The sequence below is a fragment of the Bos mutus genome, chromosome 7 (genome assembly GCF_027580195.1).
Source record: "Bos mutus isolate GX-2022 chromosome 7, NWIPB_WYAK_1.1, whole genome shotgun sequence".
Classification (NCBI taxonomy): Eukaryota; Metazoa; Chordata; class Mammalia; order Artiodactyla; family Bovidae; genus Bos; species Bos mutus.
In genome coordinates, this window is record NC_091623.1 from 47,332,283 (window position 1) to 47,351,720 (window position 19,438).

Consider the following 19,438-nt stretch of genomic DNA (forward strand, 5'->3'; position numbering starts at 1 on the left):
CTGCAGCCCTCCCGACGGGTCTCCTAGCTCCTGCTCTCTCATTTCTCCTGAGACCTGACTTGTCTTTGTTCCTTGGACTCCCCCGCCTGCCTCTGCAGCCCTCCCAACGGGTCTCCTAGCTCCTGCTCTCTCATTTCTCCTGAGACCTGACTTGTCTTTGTTGTTTCCTCCGCCTTTGGTTTAAGTCACAAGGTGTGGCAAGGCCAGGAGCCTAATCGCAGTCCTTTCTGTGCCCCAGCGCCGCTCCCCAGTCTCCCTGCCCCCAGCCAGTAACTTAGGCTGGCGGAGGCGTGGCTCCCCAGCCCTCATGACCCCCACCCCACAGGTTTTGGGCGTGAAAACACATGGATCGGCTTGAACGACAGGATCGTGGAAAGGGATTTCCAGTGGACGGACAACACAGGGCTGGTGAGTGGGGGAGCCTGGGGGCCTGGGTCCCGCAGTCAGACTGTTGACTCTGACCCTGCCTGAAATGGAGAGATCTGGGTGAAGTGCCGTGGTCAGACCCTCTGGCTTCACTTTGCTACCTTGCGCAAAATTACCACCACAAGTGGCCATCAAAACTCCTCCGTGGGGAACTCCCCTGGCTGTCCAGTAGTTAGGACTCCTCACTTTCACTGCCAAAGGCCTAGATTCAATCCTTGAATGAGGAAGTAAGATCCCTCAAGCCTCTCGGTGCAGCAAACAAACAAATTGGAGAGAAAAAAAAAAAAAAGCAGTGACTCTGAAATGTTGGAGCTGGTAAAGGAACTTCAGTGAAATCCCACATCACACCTGACTTCCCAGCCCTGTGAACAGCCTGGTCACCCAGTGGCTGAGGCTGCAAACCTTGGGCTCCGCATGACAGCCCCATCTTGCTCACTCTGCCTGGTCCACCAGACATGACTTCTCAAGTGTTCCCACTTGCCTTCTCCTCCCTGCCTGTGCAGCCTCTCTTAGCACTCTCTTGGACGCCTGCACCAGTTCCCCAACTACCACCACTCCTGTCCCTTTATCTGGCAGCTAAAAAATTTGTGGTGAGATTCACGTACCATAAAATGAATCATTTTAAAGTGTGTAATTCAGTGACTTTAGAACTTTCACAATATTGTGCCAAAACCATGTTGATCTAGTTCTGGAATATTTTCAGCACCCCAAAAGGTAACCCCGTACATAGGGGCCTTTCATTTTTTCTCTTATTTATTAATTCTTTTGGCCACACCATACGGCTCATGGGATCTTAGTTCCCCAACCAGGGATTGAACTCAAGCCCTCGGCAGCAAAAGTGCTGAGTCCTAACTACTAAACCACCAGGAATTCCCTATAGGGGCCTTTTAAAGATCATATATCAGATCAGGATTATCTGTGCTTCAAGCCCTCTTAAGAGAAAAATAAATCTACCTCTTCCTGCTGAGAAAACATTCTGGCACTTCCTCAAAATTTAAACCTAGAATTATCACATGACCCTGTAATTCTGCTCCTAGGTAGATACCCCCAAAAAAGTGAAAGCAGGGACTCAAACAGATACGGGTACAGCCATGTTCACAGCAACGCTGATCATAGTAGCCGAGAGGTGGAAACGACCCAGATGGCCATCCATGATGAGCGGATGAAGAGGATGTGATCCATCCGCGTAACGAGTACAATTTGGTCATTAAAAATTAGTTAAAAAGTAGTGATAGCATTGTATGAAAGGAGAGAAGGTCAGTACTTCTCTTGACAAGGATGGAAGAGGCCCTTGTCAAGGGCCTCTAAGTTCGTGGCATCTAACTACCGTTTTTTGTATATTAACCCATGTATGTGGAATCTACAAAAACGGTATGATCTTACTTGTAAAGCAGAAATAGAGACACAGACGTAGAGAACAAACATGGATCCTAAGGGGGAAGGAGGGGTGGGATGAATTAGTAAACTGACATATATATACTTTTGTTGCTGTTGTTCAGTCGCTAAGTCGTATCTGACTTTTTGCTACCCATGGACTGCAGCATGTCAGGCTCCTCTGCCCTCTGCTATATCCTGGAGTTTGCTCAAATTCATGTCCATTGAGTGGGTGATGCTATTTAACAGTTTCCTCCTTTGCCTCCCTCTTCTCTTTTCACCTTCAATCTTTCCCAGCATCAAGGTCTTTTCCAGTGAGTGGGCTCTTCGCATCAGGTGGCCAAAGCTTCAGCTTCAGCATCAGTCCTTCCAGTGAATATTCAGGGTTGATTTCCTTTAGGATTAGCTGGTTTGATCTCCTTGCAGTCCAAGGGACTCTCAAGAATCTTCTCCAACACCACAGTTCAAAAGCATCAATTCTTCGGCGCTCAGCCTTCTTTATGGTCCAACTCTCACATCTGTACATGACTGCTGGAAAAACCATAGTTCTCACTATATGGACCTTTGTTGTCAAAGTGACATCTCTGCTTTTTAATACCCTGTTTAGTTTTGTCATAGCTTTCCTTCCAAAGAACAAGCATCTTTTAGTTTCATGGCTGTAGTCACTGGCCACTATGATTTTGCAGCCCAAGAAAATAAAATTTGTCACTGCTTCCGCTTTTCCCCCTTCTATTTGCTATGAAATGATGGGACTGGTCAAGTCTAGTCAAGGCTATGGTTTTTCCAGCGGTCATGTATGGATGTGAGAGTTGGACTATAAAGAAAGCTGAGCACCGAAGAATTGATGCTTTTGAACTGTGGTGTTGGAGAAGACTCTTGAGAGTCCCTTGGACTGCAAGGAGATCCAACCAGTCCATTCTGAAGGAGATCAGTCCTGGGTGTTCATTGAAGGGACTGATGTTGAAGCTGAAACTCCAATACTTTGGCCACCTGATGCGGAGAGCTGACTCATTTGAAAAGACCTGATGCTGGGAAAGATTGAGTGCAGGAGGAGAAGGGGATGACAGAGGATGAGATGGTTGGATGGCATCACCAACACAATGGATATGGGTTTGGGTGGACTCCGGGAGTTGGTTATGGACAGGGAGGCCTGGCATGCTGCAGTCCATGGGGTCACAAAGAGTCAGACATGACTGAGTGACTGAACTGAACTGAACTGATAGGACTGGATGCCATGATCTTAGATTTTTGAATGTTGAGTTTTAAGCCAGCTTTTTCACTCTCCTCCTTACCCTCATCAAGAGGCTCTTTAGTTCCTCTTCACTTTCTGCCATTAGAGTGGTATCATCTACATATCTGAAGTTGTTGTTATTTCTCCCAGCAATCTTGATTTCAGCTTGTCATTCTTCCAGCCTGGTATTTTGCATGATGTACTCCGCATATCAGTTAAATAAGCAAGGTGACAATATACAGCCCTGTCACACTCCTTTCCTGATTTTGAACAAATTAGTTGTTCCACGCAAGGTTCTAACTGTTGCTTCTTGATCTGCATACAGGTTTCTCAGGAGACGGTAAGGTGGTCTGGTACTCCCATCTCTTTAAGAGTTTTCCACAGTTTGTTGTGATCCACATAGTCGAAGGCTTTAACGTAGTCAATGAAGCAGAAGTAGATGTTTTTCTGGAATTCTCTTGCTTTATCTATGATCCAGTGGATGTTGGCAATTCAATCTCTGGTTCCTCTGCCTTTTCTAAACCCAGCTTGTACATCTGGAGGTTCTTGGTTCACATACTGCTGAAGCCTAGCTTGCAGGATTTTGAGCATAACCTTGCTAGCATGTGAAATAAGCGCAATTGTGTGCAGGTTGAAACATGTTTTGGCATTGCCTTTATTTGGGATTGGAATGAAAACTGACCTTTTCCAGTTCTGTGCCCACTGCTGAATTTTCCAAATTTTCTGATATATTGAGAACAGTACTTTCACAGCATCGTCTTTTAGGATTTGAAATAGTTCAGCTGAAATTCCATCACCTCTACTAGTTTTGTTCATAGTAATGCTTCCTAAGGCCCACTTGACTTCACACTCCAGGATGCCTGGCTCTAGGTAAGTGACCACACCATCATGGTTATCTGGGTCATTAAGACCTTTCTTGGGTAATTCTTCTGTGTTTTCTTGCCACCTCTTCTTAATCTCTTCTGCTTCTGTTATGTCCTTATCATTTCTACCCTTTATTGTGCCCATCCTTGCATGAAATGTTCCCTATCTCAAATTTTCTTGAAAGGATTTCTAGTCTTTTCCATTCTGTTTATTGTTTTCTTCTATTTCTTTGCACTGATCATTTAAGAAGGCTTTTTTATCTCTCCTTGCTATTCTCTGGAACTCTGCATTCAGTTGGGTATATCTTTCCCCTTCTCCCTGCCTTTTGCTTCTCTTCTTTCCTCAACTATTTGTAAAGCCTCCTATGTCTAAACTAGATAACTGATGAGAACTTCCTGTACTCAGGAACTCTACTGAGTGCTCCGTGGTGACCTAAATGGGAAGGAAATCCAAAAGAGGGGATATGTAGTGGATCCACTTTGTTGTACAGCGGACACTGACACAGCAGTGTAAAGCAACTACACTCCAATTTTTAAAAAAAGACAAAAAAAGAAAAAGCACTGATACATGCCACTGATACATTGTAATGTAGATAAAACTTCAAAACATTATGCTCAGTGAAAAAAGCCAGACATAAAAGGAGTCACATTCCATTTACATGAAATACCTAGAATAGACAAATCCATAGAGACAGAAAGTAGATCAGTGGTTGCCAGGGGGTGGTGGGGAGCGGGGATGGGGAGTGAGGGATTAATGGGTACAGAGTTTCTGTTTGGTGTGATGAAGTTCTGGGAACAGACAGTGGTGATGGTTGTACAACATTGTAAATCCAATTAATGCCAATGAATCGGATGCTTAAAATGGTTAAAATAGAAAAAAAATGGTTAAAATAGTAAATTTTGTATTCTATATTTTTATCACAATTAGAAAAAAATATCCACCTCTTCTCCTCCACCATAGGAACTGGCCCCTGCCCACTTCCTGACCACACTCAAACTGGATCGAGCAGCCCCAGCCCTCCTGACTCTGTTCTGCTCCTCAGACAGGACAAGTTCAGTCCTGCCTCTGGGCTTTTGCACGAGCTATTCCCTCTGCTTAGAACTCTATTCCCTGCCTGCATCAGTCTTATCCTTGAGTCTTCAGCTCTCCTATTGCCTCCTCAGGGAAGCCCTCCTGGACTTCCAGTTTGAAGTCACTTTTTGTTCAACTATTTATATAACAATGTGCGACCCAGGTGGAAAACTGTCAGGGAGTGAAACAGAAGGCATGAGGACCGGGGAGGAGGGCACCACAGCCTCCCAGCTAGAAGAGGGTTGACTCAGACTGCAGTGGCAGCCACCCTCAGGGAAGTTAGACCAGTGCTCATCATAGAGGTGGGAACCCTGAGTCCCTAAGAATGTGAGTGGTCTGGCCAGGGGACTCCCAGAGTGCTAGTGCCAGAGTCTGGGTCAGGATGCAGGTCCCCTGAGCACCCCCTGCTCCCCATTCTTACAGCAATTTGAGAACTGGCGGGAAAATCAGCCGGACAACTTCTTCGCGGGCGGGGAGGACTGTGTGGTGATGGTTGCACATGAGAGCGGGCGCTGGAACGACGTTCCCTGCAACTACAACCTCCCCTACGTCTGTAAGAAGGGCACAGGTATGCTCCGGCTGCTTCCCACCCCTCTCCCCGCTCTCCCTCCTGCCTCTCACTCATCCATTGTTTCGTCTGAGTTCACAAGCGTAGGCGTCACTCCAGCCCTGTTTTCACTCTTCGTGAGTGAGAGCACCCGTTTTCCACCCCCAACCTCTCCAACTCTGTGTATTCTCACACTTTCTGCTCTTTGTTCATCTAAGTCCTGAAAAAAACAGTATATCATTGTTTTCATAGTTTGCGTATGTTTGAGGATGAGAATAACCAGCTCTTTATATGTTGATAAGCTCTTTGCATGTATTTTTCCTGTGACCTACCAGTTAACCTCCTTTGTGTAATTTTCTATAGGTTCATTGGTCTTATTGATTTGTAAGAGCTCTTTACGTATTAAGTGTGTGTGTATATATATATATTCTCATGTCCACCTTTCTCTTACACTTTTTTTCATTCTGGCTTCTGTTTCTTTGCCAGTTTTCATGTCCTTTCTTCACTTCATTTGCTCGGATTATTCTTGCCTCCCATTTCCTTCGTTCGCATCATGCATGAGTATTAAAGGGTTAGATGGGTCCAGGAGGTCCCTGGCCTTCAGAGGCTCCTGGTTTGGGTGGAGGAGACAGACATATGCACTTCTAGCCTTTCAAGGTCACAGCTGGGCGAAGGGGGTACCTGTTGAGGGTCCATCTCGACAAGAGTTGGAACCAGTTTGGTGCTAGTCCTGTCCGCTTCTCTAACGGAAGTCCCTTTGTCCCCAGTGCTGTGTGGTCCCCCTCCAGCGGTGGAGAATGCCTCGCCCATTGGTGCCCGCAAGGCCAAGTATAATGTCCACGCCACAGTACGCTACCAGTGTGATGAAGGATTTGCCCAGCACCATGTGGCCATCATCCGGTGCCGGAGCAATGGCAAATGGGACCGGCCCCAGATCGTCTGCACCAAACGTAAGTGGCTTCCCCCAGACATCCCAACCCATGTTTCCAGCTATATATAGTCTCCAGTTAAACATCTCATGACTATACACATTGATCTGACTGGCTGTCTGCCTGATAATACGACCTTGCCGATAATCGAGAACTTACCAGCCTACCTGGTGTTCCCTCCATGTCCCCCTCCTCCAAGGAGGCCTGTTGCATCAGGCTCCCCCACCTCTCACCGGCTTTTGACACGTTTCTGTCCTCCCTTGCTTCCCTGCAGCCAGACGGTCCCATAGGATGCGGCGACACCACCATCACCACCAGCATCACCACCAGCATCGCCACCACAAATCTCGCAAGGAGCGCAGAAAACACAAGAAGCACCCAGCAGAGGACTGGGAAAAGGAAGAAGGGAATTTCTGTTGAAGAACCAGGCATCAGAAAGCACAACCCCCTTCCCACACCTCCCTTGGAGCCTTCACCTGGGGAGACAGAGCCCAGAGAGAAACAAGAGGGTCCGGAAGCCCCTGAACCCCAAACCACATGCCCCCACCATACATTCCCACTTGTAAAAAGTTCCTCTCTCCTCCTTCTTACATTCACAAGGTCCTCTTGGCGGGTGCAGCCATGTGTCTGGAAAGCCAGTTCTAGTGAGGCTGAACTCTGGGAGCACCTCCCAGTGGAGGGAAGCACAATTGGCAGAGATCAGTCTTTGCAGTGGTTTAGTCTTTTGCTGGCAAGGCTCACTGCCAGTTGTGAAAATAAGGCTTTGATAAGGGTGCAAGAATGTGTGTTTGGATTTGCACTAAGGAATCGCGTTGACTGCCAGAATTCCAGATTAGCTACCTGTCAGATGTCCCGGGCGCAGGCTGAAGCCTTTAGTGAAGGTCACTGGCTTTGGGGGTAGAATATTACATGGAAACACATTGCTTGTACTTGACGACTGCTCTTCCTTCAACTTGGACTTCCGCCCAAGCTTGGTCCTTAGTCTTGGTGGATAAACTGAGTGTGGAATTCCTACGTGCTGAATTCTAGGAATGTTTTTTTGAACAACATCCCGCCATGCTCCTCAGGGTTAGGGGTCAGAATAGTCGGAGAAATTTGTGGACAGGGAAGGACATTTGTGTTGCTGGCTCTCCCAGGTCTAGTCCAGTGCTGAGGTTTGGTGGTTTTCCATGTGTGGTGAATTTCATGCACACCCAAACACACACACACAGATGAGAGGACAAGCCCAGATTTCCTCCCCCTCCATCTCTCAGGGAGACAAAGAACCTCCTTTGTGGACCAAGGAGGTGCCACGTTTTCTAGCTCAGTGCCCATATCCATCCCTCAAGCAGACCTTGGTAGTGGTCCTGCCCTGGGTCCCATCCCTCCCCTCAGCCCATTCACTGCCTGGCGGACTAGAAATGCTTAACCCTTGAAGTAGTAACATCTACCTATGGTAATGTAGAGAGTTGTGCTGTGTTAAAACCGAAATACACACACACACACATTTTTCTTTTAGGCTTTTAATTTTTCAAGTGGTAAAGAAATCACCTTGCCCTCCTCCCCAGAATCTACAATGTGTAAAACGTCTCCCCCAGCCAGATCTCGGGATCAGCGTCCTGGTCTCTGGCAAAGAAAGATCCATGGCTTTTCCTCCATGTCCTTTGTCCACTCTCAGCCTCTCTAGTTTGGGTAACATCTGTGGATTAGTGTTAAAAACCACAGTGGAGCATGGCCCTGTGCAGGAAAGAAAAATAAGCAAATATACGGTCCACGGAAGGGTTCAGTAGAGGAAGAAGTGGATGGACTGAGCCTATATCCCTCCAGGGAAGTCATAATCATAGATGACAGCTATGGACTAGGTACCAGCTAAGGACTTACACACTGCCTCCTTGAATCTCCTCAACAGCCCAGTGACTTAGGAACCATTATTTTCCCCACTTTATACAAGGCAAAACTGAGGCTCAGATAAGCAAAAGGCACTGGCTTGCAAGACGAATAAGGATTTGGCCCTGCCTCTGGCTGCTTCCAAACCCTGCTCTCTGTTGTGGGGAAAGGAGTTGAAACTTAATTATGCTCAACACACAGGAAGATTTAGGAAAAGATTGAGAAGTCCAAACTAGACCCACACCCTTGACCATGATCTTTAGTCTTCCCTGCTGTAGACATTACCCACTATCTCACCTTACGCTTCTTGTTGAGAAAGCCCAGGAATATAGGTTTGCCTTCTAGCTTTGATAATTCCTCTTGGTTTAAAAAACATAATAACACATCTCAGTCATCCATGTCACAAAAGAATCTCCCTTTGTTTGGAGTGGTGGGGGACTCTAGAGGTGCAACCTTTTTGAGGGGTCTTGGCTTATGCTCCTTGCCCTTGGCCCCTTCAGCCCCTTGCCCTGCCTACACCCCAGCTCCATGGCAGGAGGGGGCTTCGATCTTTTCTAAAATGGGTGGTTTGTCTTTTGGTCTTTCCCTCTGAGGTGTGCATGTGTCTGCGTGTGCCGCGCGTGTGGCATGCGCGTGAGTGTGTGTGCGCGTGAACAGCTTTGGGTTCCGTCAGTTTTGCTGTCAGCTGCAGTGTTCCGTGGGTCTGTGGTATCTGACACTGTGGACATTAATGTACTTCTTGGACATTTTAATAAAATTTTTTAACAGTTCAACCTGCCTCTTGACACCTTCATTCAGTCATTCAGCAAGGACTTACTGAGCAGCTATTATGAGCCATGTCCTATGTTGGATGTTGGGGAGATAGTGATGAACAGAACAGACGTGATGCCTGGGAGGTGGTCAGGGAAATCTTCCTGGAGGAGGTGAACAGAATCTAAAGGAAGAATAGTGTTAACTAGATGAAGAAGGGAAGAAAGCAAGAGAGTTTCAGGCAGAGGGAAGAGTGGAAGTGAAAAATCTCCTTGCAGAGGGAACATGGTTCATTTGAGAAACAGTAAATTGTCCATAGTGGCTGGAAGAGAGTGACCGAGGTAGACAGTGGGGGGACATGAGGTCAGAGAGGCAACGGATGAGCCACTCAGGGCAATATGGGCTTCGTGAGGAGTGTGGGCTTTATTCTGAAAGCAATAATGACAAAAAGCAATATAAACAAGATCAAAAGGCAAATGCCAAGCTTGGAAACAATTTTCAAGTCAGAGATAATGGAATTTGTTGCCTTAAAGAGCTCCTACAATTAAATCCGTGTCCCCGGCATTGGCAGGTGGGTTCTTACCCACTGAGCCACCAGTCCACAACAGGAAAAAAACAAAAAACAAAAAACAATAATCCAATAGCCAAATAGGCAAAGGATATGAACAAAAAGCTCAAAGGAAACAAGATGGCTGTTAAACTACAACATATGCTTGATAAAATAATACACAATTTTCAGATTGCCAAGAAATACAAATTAGGACATATAAATAAAGGGAAATAATAAATCTCACAAGAGAAAGGTTTTGCATATTTTAATGATGACAATGTATTTGAACTGAGAATGATTTATGATTTACTCAAGAGCCTGCAGCTAAGGTCAAAGTGGAGGATGGTCAGCTTCACGTAACAAGTGAATTTCAAGTGACAACCACAAAGAGAGATTCTTTTTCACCTAATAAGCTGTCCAAGGTGACAAGTGATGACACATGATGCAGGTGCAGGTGTATGGAAATATGCAAGCGCATCTATTGTGAAGCCAGTGGAAGTCGCTCAGCGGAGTCTGACTTTTTGCAACCCCATGGGCTAATACAGTCCACGGAATTCTCCAGAACAGAATACTGGAGTGGGTAGCCTTTCCCTTCTCCAGGGAATCTTCCCCACCCAGGAACTGAACCAGGATCCCCTGCATTGCAGGTGGATTCTTTGCCAACTGAGCTATCAGGGAAGAACCACATCTAGTGATGGGCTAGAAATTGGCCTCACCTCTAGGAATAGTTGGAAATCCTATCAAAACGGCAAATCTTGACCCCTTGATCAAACAACTCCTGATAGCATCCTCCAGTTATACACACTGGTGTGATGACAGTGGTACTTATTACTAACAACAAAATATGGGAAATGTGCAAATGGCCACCATTGGGAGACTGGTTACAGAAGTTATGGTGTATCCAAACAGCAGGGCCAATCTTCAGAAGAATGCTGGCAGCAGAGGGGAGGGGGTGTGATTTTTTTTACAAGCTGAAGGAAGCCAGTCCCCAAATATATTATTAAGTAAAAAATAGAGTTACTTTAAAAGTATGTATGGCACACAAATGTTCGTAGCAGTGTTATCCACAATAGAGATGGAAAATACCCAAATGTCCATTAACCAATAAAAGAATAAACAAAGTGTGATATGTATATATATGAATATTCAACCATAAATATCATACGGAAAGGAGCCAGACACGAAAGGAACACATGCTGTAGGATTCCACTTATATAAAGTATCAAGAATAGGCAGATCCATAGAGATGGGAAGCAGATTAACAGTTGTCAGAGCAGGGAGAGGGGGCAAGGAGAAATGGAGAGATTGCTTAATGGGCATGGGATTTTCTTTGGGGTGATGAAAATGATAGAGATGATAGTCTCACAACACTGTGGATGTACCAAATGCCACTAAATTGAAGTCTTTAAAATGTTTACAATGGTGAGTTTCATACTGTGTGAAATTTTACAACATAAAAAGTATATATTGGGATTTCTCTGGTGGCCCAGTGGCTAAGACTCTGCACTTCCAATGCAAGGAGTCAAGGCTTTATCCCTGGTCAGGGAACTAGATCCCACATGCCACAACTAAAGATCCTGCAAGCCACGATGAAGATCAAAGACCCCGCGTGCTACAGCTAAGACTCAGCACAGCCAAACACATAAGTAAACAAGTAGAGTCTACATTGCATGCTTTCATTCTTGTAAAAGTGAGGAGGGAAATGACACATGCGTGTTTCCTTGAATGAATACAAAACCTCTTCCGAAGGACATGTAGGAAATTTTAGATGTCTCTGAGAAGTGCACTGGCTGCTGGAAGACAGGAGAGAGATGCTTTTCTGAATATCTAGCTTCCAGAGGGGCTCTACTCCAGGTAGGCTCTTGAGGCTTCCACGTCAACAGTGCAGACACCCAGCAGAAAGAGGGCTCCTTAGATCCTATTGGTCCATCAAAATCCCAGGGCTTGAATCTCATTGGTCTGCCTGGGTCCATGTCCACCCCTGGACCGATTAGAGTTGCCCAGGAATGTGAGTCACAGTACTCATTGCCCAGTGGAGTCAGCCCCTCTGACTCACAGAATGAGAGAAGGAAAACTTAGTTACCCAGGGCACAACCAAGATGTCAGACCCCAAGGAAGAGAGAGAGGATGTCAGCAAGGAAAAGGAGGGATGAAAGAAATCTCACGCACTCATCTCCAGAAAAATGACCCATTACCTTTCTCTTATTCAAGGAAGCTAAGGCTCAGTTGGAGCCCAAGGCTCTCTAACCAGGAGGCTGGACCCTGACTTCAGATGAGTGGTTGGAATTTCTAGGAGTTCTGTCCCATCGATATCGAAGCACCAGCAGTTAGTCAACCATCCCACTTCTCCAGCCATATCAGACATTTACACTTTTTTTTCCTCTCTTCTCCTTTCTTCGTATCCCAGAAACTTTTCACTACTTCTTAGCCCACACTCCCCTGACCCCCACCTTCACCTCACCCCATGGAAAACCTGCAACTTCTCTGCCTTCCTGATGCAGGAAGTCAACATCCAGTTTCACACACTTTGTTTCCAAGGGACTGAGAGGAACCGCTGGGTTGGTTAGTGACCCAATTAGGACAGGGCTGAGACGGGCCAGACCCATGGGAGGTGGCTCAAGGGAGAGAAGAACATGATGGGGGAAGGGAGAGGAAAGAGAGATTGGGGAGAGGGAATGAATGGTCCTGAGGAATGAGAGACGTTTCCCAACCAAATCATCACCAAGCCCCCCTGCTACCCCAGCTGAAAAACATTTTGTCTACCAATGTGCATTTTTGAAGTAACTACCCACCAACTGCCTCATTTTTTCACTCATCAAAAAAAAAAAAAAGAAAAGATTTATTGAGCCTCTGCTGTTAACACTTTGCACTCACTGGGACCTTAAAAGCAGCCCTGGTACAGAGGAGGAAACAAGATCAGGGGTTTCATCACTTGGTCACAGAGGCAGAATTCAAACTCAGGCACACCTGGTCCCCAAACCCACACACAAGTCTCCCGGAGATGGATGTGGCAATAAGAGGGCTCCAGGAAGGACCCCAGTGCTACTCCAGGCAAGATTTCGAAACTGGGGTCTCCAACAGCTGGGGTGGCCTCGTTCATGGACAGTCTCCCTGAGCAAGCTATTAACACTGGGGAGTTTGACTGGGTCCTGACTTGTTAACACAAACTGCCCCTTAGAACCTGGAGTTCAGAGTGGATTTTGAGGTCTACAGACAATTCCACCTCTCTCGGATCTCTAAGAAGGGAAATGTGGGGGTAGGGAGGGTAGAAAAGGAAAGAGGACCTCAGGGAGAATGGGGATGTGGTCTCAGAGAGGAAAAGAGGAGCCTCGCTTGCATAGCACAAAGGGTTGGGGCACACCAGGGTCTCATTTGCTCATCCGAGTGTTGCAAGGTTATCTCGTGCACAGCTGTTGTCTGAGATGTAGTTAGCGTGCAAACGGAGGGTATCCAGCAGCTCCGGAAGTCCGCCTGGAGCTGGGCCCATCTGGTGAAGGGGCAGCCGTTAAGCCCTATGGAGCAAGTTCGGCCCATGGTAAGAAGTTCCTGAGGACTGGGAAGTCAGTTGTCATGGAGATGACGCTGACAGCCTCTATGGTGACAACGTGGAGGGGCGGGCCCTACCTACAAGAGAAAGCCTAAGGGGACAGGTGTTCTGTTATCTCAGATACCGGAGTTTAGTCTCCATGGCAACAGCTGCTGGGTCCAAGCCGCTTGGGGGCGGAGCTTGGAGAGAAGCAGGGAGCTGGGGCGCCCGCGGAAAGGAGCAGCCTGTTTCCATGGTGAGAGCTGGAGAACCTAACGTTGGGTCACTCTCAGGACAGTTAGAGGAGAGGGTGGTCTCCTTGGCTGTCGGTCAGGGTGAGGACAGTGGGAGTGAAGCTGTAGGTCCCTGGGGTGAAGGCGGGTAAGATGGGAAACGTGTGGTATCCATGGTTACAGCTGGAGGAGGGCGGCACTAACTCCATGGGTGTGACTGGTGAAGGAAGGGCTGTGTGACTCTAGGTGACAGTGGAAGCTGGGCTGGTCGCCTTGGTAACAATGGGAAGTGGGGCAATTTGTCTCCATAGCAAATGACATGGATTTTATGGGTCCCTGGGCCCGGGAGATGGTCTCTTAGGTGACAGCTAGGAAAGGGGCCATCAGGTAAAGGCAGACTTATTCCCTCAGAGAGAATCTGAGGGATGCGCCACAGGCATCCCGTCATGCGAGCCAGCTGGGGCGTGTCAACCTGTATTAACAGTGAAAGACAAGGGTGGTCGCCCCTGAAACTGAAGGGGTGGGATTGTTCTCCACAGTGACCTGGAGACATGACCTGTTATTCTGGAAACTTTGGGGGACTCGTGGGAGAAAGGGAGAGAATGGGAGTAACCAATCTCCAGGTTACCCTAGGGAATAGGACAGGAGCCCACAGTGTTCATGTGACCATGGCCGTGTGGTCAACTGACGAACTCAGAGGTTTCTGGTTTCTCTACGGATGGTGGGTAGGAGGGCTCAGTGTCCAGGTGGCCTTAAGGGACCAGTCTACAGTCTTCGGGCAGATGCATAGGACGTGTGGCCAGTCTCCAGATAATCCCGGGGGTCCAGCCTCCAGGCGACCATGGGGTAAATTCCGGAAGATTACCGGAGACGTGTTCAGTGTTCAGGAGACCTCATAGTCTGCTGGGCTCCAGGGATTCTCAGAGGGTGTGCCTCATCTCCTGGGGAAAGTTGGGAGAGGAGACCCAATTCACCGTTCAGAAAAGGTAGGGCTTGGTCGATCTCCAGGGGACTCCAAGGGACTTGGCTCCGAGAATTGGCCAGACTCTGGGGACCTCAGAGGGTGTGGCCAGGGGTTAAGGACCGCAGGAGGTCTGGTTAACTTGCAGGGCACCGCAAAGAGCATAGCCAGTCTCCAGTGTGCGGTCAGTCCACGCCACAGGGCACTCGGCCAGCCGCCAAGCGCCCCCGCGGTCCACGGCCCAGGCCTAGACGCGCAGTGGGGTCCACGCGGCGGGGTCTCGCGAGCCTCCGGCCCACCCGCCGCCTCCAGCCCAGCCCCAGCCCCAGCCGCCAGGGGCGGGGTCCGGCGCGCCAGGCGCTCGGTAGCAGTAGACGCCGAAGAGGCGGCGCGAGGCGTCTGGAAAGCCGAGGCTGCGTACACCCGGCCGGCGGCCGCCGCAGCGCGCGCGCGGATTCACGATGGGGTAGCGTGCGCTCCCGTCCGCCAGCCAGCCTGCGGTGCAGCGGTCCAGCAGCTGCAGCTTCCACGCGGCGAAGAGCTGCCCCACCTTGGCTACGGCGGCGCCGCGCGCTGCGCAGGCGCGCGCCGCTCCGGAGAAAGGCACCGGCCTCAGTGGCTTCAGGAAGAACACGCGCCCTGCAGAGGGGTGGGTAGGAGTGATTAGGGCTGCTCTTGGGGCTGCGCCTCCTCGGATTTCAGGACTCCCTCTCGCCTGCCGCCCAGGAAACAGCCTCAGGATTCAGAAACTTCACCCGCTCCCCTGCAGCCCGGGACCACGGCCTCGGCTAGAGAAGTGCTGGTGCCAGGCTTTGTTTGATTGCCGCGCCTTGACTATACTAGGGACCTCCGGGTCCGGACATCCGAGGACAGGTGTGGAGAGGAAAGGCGAAGAGAGAAAACTGGGCCCAGTGGGAAAGAATCTTGAGACAGGCCTGGGGGTGGGGGTGGGGTCTCATGGGTGGGGCGGGGCCCGGGCCAGCGGTGGGCAGGACCTTCCTCCTAGGGGTGGGGCCTACGCACCCGGGAGGTTGGATGTGAAGCAGAAGGCATCGTAACGTTCTTCTGCGTTGTGGCGGTAGCCGTAGTTGCGCACACCTCCTGAGGCTCCGCCGCCAGCCCCGGCGCTCCCGGCTCCGCCCAGGCCGCCGCAGGGCTCCCGGGCTGGCTCACCGGGTACTGCACCGAGCCGTCGCGCAGCCAGCCCGCGTTGCACCAGTCCAGACCGTCGCGCCAGGCTGCGTGCAGCTGCTCAGCAGACGCCAAGATGCCGTCCTGCTCAGCGCACGCGCGTTGAGCCTCGGCGAAGGTCAGCTTGTAGCGGCCTCCACGAGGGTGGTAAGGGAAGACTACACCTGAGAGGGTACACAAGGGTCAGCTCGGAGCCCCCCCACCCCAACTCGCATCAACTTACCCGACATCAGGGGTGCCACCTTTCAGTCCATCCCTCTCTGGCGTCAGACCTGACCAGCCTTTCCCCAGCTCATATCCCTCATACTTCCTTTGCCTTAAACTTGGGATTCACTTGACTCTTTGACACACTTAATCGTGTCCACCTCCTTTCCACGCCTGGAGACCTTTGTGTTCTTTCCATCTATCCACTTGTAGAACTCCTATTCGTCGTTCAAAACCCAGCTCCCACATCCCTGCTTCCTTTAGTTCTATGTGCTTCTGACATTCTTACAGCATTGGGACCTGCCTTCTGGTCAAGTTCTGAGCCCACCGAGCTGACTCCCTCACGCTAGGACCCCATAAATATTTGATCCTAGACAAAGAGCTCTTTGGTCTCCAGGATTACCCAGGACAATTCCCATTGGTTTCCCATCTAACTTCTGTTCGTAAACTCCTCCCTCATCAGAATCACAGTCAACTCAGTTCACTAGCTTTCTGTGTGTCTGTGTTTAGGGGGAGGACTTTGTGGGTGCAGATGCATCTCGCAGCAGTTGCAGGAAGGATCAAACAGGAACCAGAGAGAAGAGCTGAAGCCTGAGACTGGAGTTTGAGTCTTGGCTCTGCCACTCAATGGCACGTGTCCTGGTCAAGGCTCTAACCTCTCTGAGCCAGTTGCCCATCTGCTAGTAATAGCGTCTTACTCAGGGGGTTTGGGAAAATTAAATGAGAGACTCCAGAGAGCTCTTCAACCAAGCTCTTGGCACATAGAAAACACCCAATAAAGGAGAGCTGCTTTTGTTATTGTTGTTATTCACTCTTGTTGGGAAGTTCAGCAAGTGAGGGCTAAGAAATCTCTCCTAGAGTCTTCCAAGGTGGAGTGAGGAAAGCAACCAAATGGAAGGGAATTCTTCAAATAGAAACGCCACCTCGCAGCTCCACGGTCAGCCAATCAGAGCAACCCATCTCCCAGGCACAGTGATTGGCTCGTGGATAGGCACATGACACAATCTGGGCCAATGAGGGACAACTCTGGGACTCTAGGTAACACTTAAAGGAAATCGATTGCCAAGCTGGGAGGGTGGAAGCCTGGCACTACTTTTTGTTTCCACCCGGGAAACTTGTCCAAGGAAAGCCCACCCAGGGAAGCAGAGGTGAGGGAAGGACTCCTGAAATGGAGTGCCTGGATCTCCCTGTGCCTGAATTCTACCGCAGGGTTTCCCAACCTCTTCGCTATTGACGTTTTGGATTGGATTATTTTTTGCTTGGGCGAATTGCCTGTGTTTTGTGGGATGTTTCACAGCATCCCTGGCCTCTCCCCGCTATATACCACCATAACCTGCTTCTAGACGTTGCTGATATCCCTGAGGCGCAAAATCACCCCAAATTTAGCAGCTACCCCACTGAGCTGCTAAATCCCTTCAGGCGAACTTGACTTGGTTTCTGTCCTTGCAATATCCTCTCTCCTCCCTTAGAAACGTGACTCGTCCTGCCCACACAGTCTGGTCACCTTCCAGGTCCAGCTTGACCATGCCCGTGTCATCCTCCAGCTCGTTAGTGACCTCGCATTCATAGCGCCCGTAGTCCTGTAGCGTGACGTTTCGGAGAACCAGGGAGGCGTCCCCGGGCCCATCGCCCTGCAGCTCAGCCCGCCCGCGGTAGCTGCCAAACGCTCGATGCTGAGGGCCCAGCGCCACGAAGACATCGGCAAAGGCCAGCGGGTCCACCACCTTGGTCCACTTGAGGCGGACGCCGTCGTGGCCATGGGTGGCTGCCTCGTAGTGGTAGCGGCAGGGCAAGACGATGGTGCCACCCCGGTGGCTGACCACCTGTCCCGGCGCTGTCTGCACCACCACCGAGCCCGACTCCCCCTCTGCGGACGACCAAAGAGGGTTAAGAAGCCCTAGGGGCGGGGCAGGAGCACCTGGGGAGCGGGGCCCAGGGAAGGGGGTGTAGGAAGAAAAGTTGGGTAAGAGTCAGGAGATCAGAAAGGTAAAGGGACTCCAGGAGGAAATTAGGGAGGGGGCGGGGACTCAGAGCGGGAGGAGCTGGGTGGGGACTGTGGCCATCAGGACCGCCCAGCACCCTCCCTCTTTTCCGCTCCGCGCACTCGGGCGATCCTATTTGCCCACGGCCTCGGCGGGGCAAGATCCGCTTCTACGGCCCTGACTCACCCAGCACGTGCACGACCTTCTTCCGGCCGCGCTGCGCCTCCGCCGCGGCGGTGAGCAGCAGGACTCCCCACGCAGCTGCCCAAAGCGCGCCGGGACCGAGGGCCGCCCGAGCACACACCTGGGGGCACCCAGCGCTCAGTCCAGCCTCCTGACTCTGCCCTTTCAGAAGACTAGCCCCCTGCCCCCTGGCCTTCCTTTCTCGCAGCGAGGACTTCTTACACGCCCAGGTCCCCAACCAGCCAGGGTCCCAAGGAGAAGGCTAGCGGACTCTCCCCTCATCCCCACTCTCTTGGGACCTCACGACCCTTGCCTTTGCGCAAAGCTCACGCCTCTGGACTCACTCTCCCTTAGTTCTGCGTGGCCAACCCGCCTGCCCCCGCGAACCGGAGACCCTGAGCCCCGCCCCCTTCCCCCCCCCTCTCTCCCCGGCCCAGGCCAGAGATTGGGGAGGAGGGAGGAGGGGCAGAGGAGCTGGAGCAGCGGCAGCGGCAAGGTTATCTGTACGCCAGGAGACTGCAGCAAACCCGTGCAGGTGGGGGTGGGGGGCGAGGGGGTGGTAGAAGCGGAGAGAGCAAGAGACACAGAAAGAAGGCGAGAATAGGAAAAGAGACTGAGACACAGAGAAAAGCAGGGAGAGATGGAGACAGAAGGAAAGAGAGGCGAGAGGAGGGAAAGATGGAGAAGCAGAGTTACAAAGGGAGAGAGATAGAAAAGAGAGTGCCAGAGGGAGACACAGAATAGATAAGGAAAGACGGAGAGAGAGAAGGAGAGACAGACTGAGAGAGAAAAGAGAGAGAGCAAGCGGGAAAGAAAGAAGAGGGAGACATGGGTGTAGAGGGAGAGACAGAGTCTGAGAGAGAGGGAGAGAAAAGGGACCGGGGTGGCGGGGGAGGAGGAAAGAGAAAAGTAGGGAGAGCCCTAGAAGAACAAGAAAAGGACAGGCAGAGATGGGAAGAGTGGGAGAGAAAGAGATACAAGAAGCTGAGAGAGAGAGGTGGGAGAGGCGGGAGGGGGAGAAGGGCTAAGGAGGGAAACACTGAAGGATGTAGATACAGAGACACAGAATCTCAGAGAAGGACCTACAGAACCCATGATCTCACTCACCATCCTGCCGGTGCGGCCCTCGCCCAACGGCCCCCAGGCGCTGGGACTGCGTTCCCCTGCACACCCGGGAAAGACTGGACAGATCCCAGCAGACAGCGCAATCCTGGCGTCTGCCTGCAAGGGGAGCAGGGAGGGAAGGAGGCAGGCAGACGGGCGGGGGGTTGTTAAAGGGGACATGGTGGCACCTGCTCTGGGGAGAGGTGGTAATGGGCACAGATGGAGGAAGGGCGCCCTGAACAGTGGCTATCAGGCCAGGTCCCAGCCTGGGACTGACCTGGGCCAGTAGAGGAAATTTTCTGGGTCTCAGTTCAACTATCTTTTAAATGGAGGTGGGGTGGCACTCATGATGCCTCATGTGGGCAGAAGGGCTGAGTAACCTGGGAGAGGGCTTGCAGGTCTCCGTTTTCCCACGTGTCACGGTGTGTGTGCTAAGTCGCTCCAGT

The 19,438-nt window shown here is 50.6% G+C and overlaps 2 protein-coding genes and 1 pseudogene across 2 annotated transcripts in view; 2 read left to right on the plus strand and 1 right to left on the minus strand.

Moving 5' to 3' along the window:
- NCAN (neurocan) overlaps nucleotides 1-6,862 on the plus strand; it is a 28,071-nt gene extending 21,209 nt beyond the window's left edge. The window contains 4 exon segments of the mRNA XM_005898288.2: nucleotides 326-408; nucleotides 5,390-5,534; nucleotides 6,281-6,463; nucleotides 6,717-6,862. Coding sequence (XP_005898350.2) covers nucleotides 326-408; nucleotides 5,390-5,534; nucleotides 6,281-6,463; nucleotides 6,717-6,862 — 557 coding nt within the window.
- LOC138988709 (U6atac minor spliceosomal RNA) lies at nucleotides 1,661-1,761 on the plus strand (annotated as a pseudogene).
- Nucleotides 6,863-12,488: 5,626 nt separating the features above from the next.
- HAPLN4 (hyaluronan and proteoglycan link protein 4) lies at nucleotides 12,489-19,051 on the minus strand. The gene is given in 6 exon segments (XM_070374798.1): nucleotides 12,489-14,967; nucleotides 15,352-15,489; nucleotides 15,492-15,683; nucleotides 17,228-17,590; nucleotides 17,892-18,009; nucleotides 18,996-19,051. Coding segments are annotated over 6 exon segments (1,206 nt in total). The 5' UTR covers nucleotides 18,999-19,051; the 3' UTR covers nucleotides 12,489-14,575.
- Nucleotides 19,052-19,438: the final 387 nt, after the last annotated feature.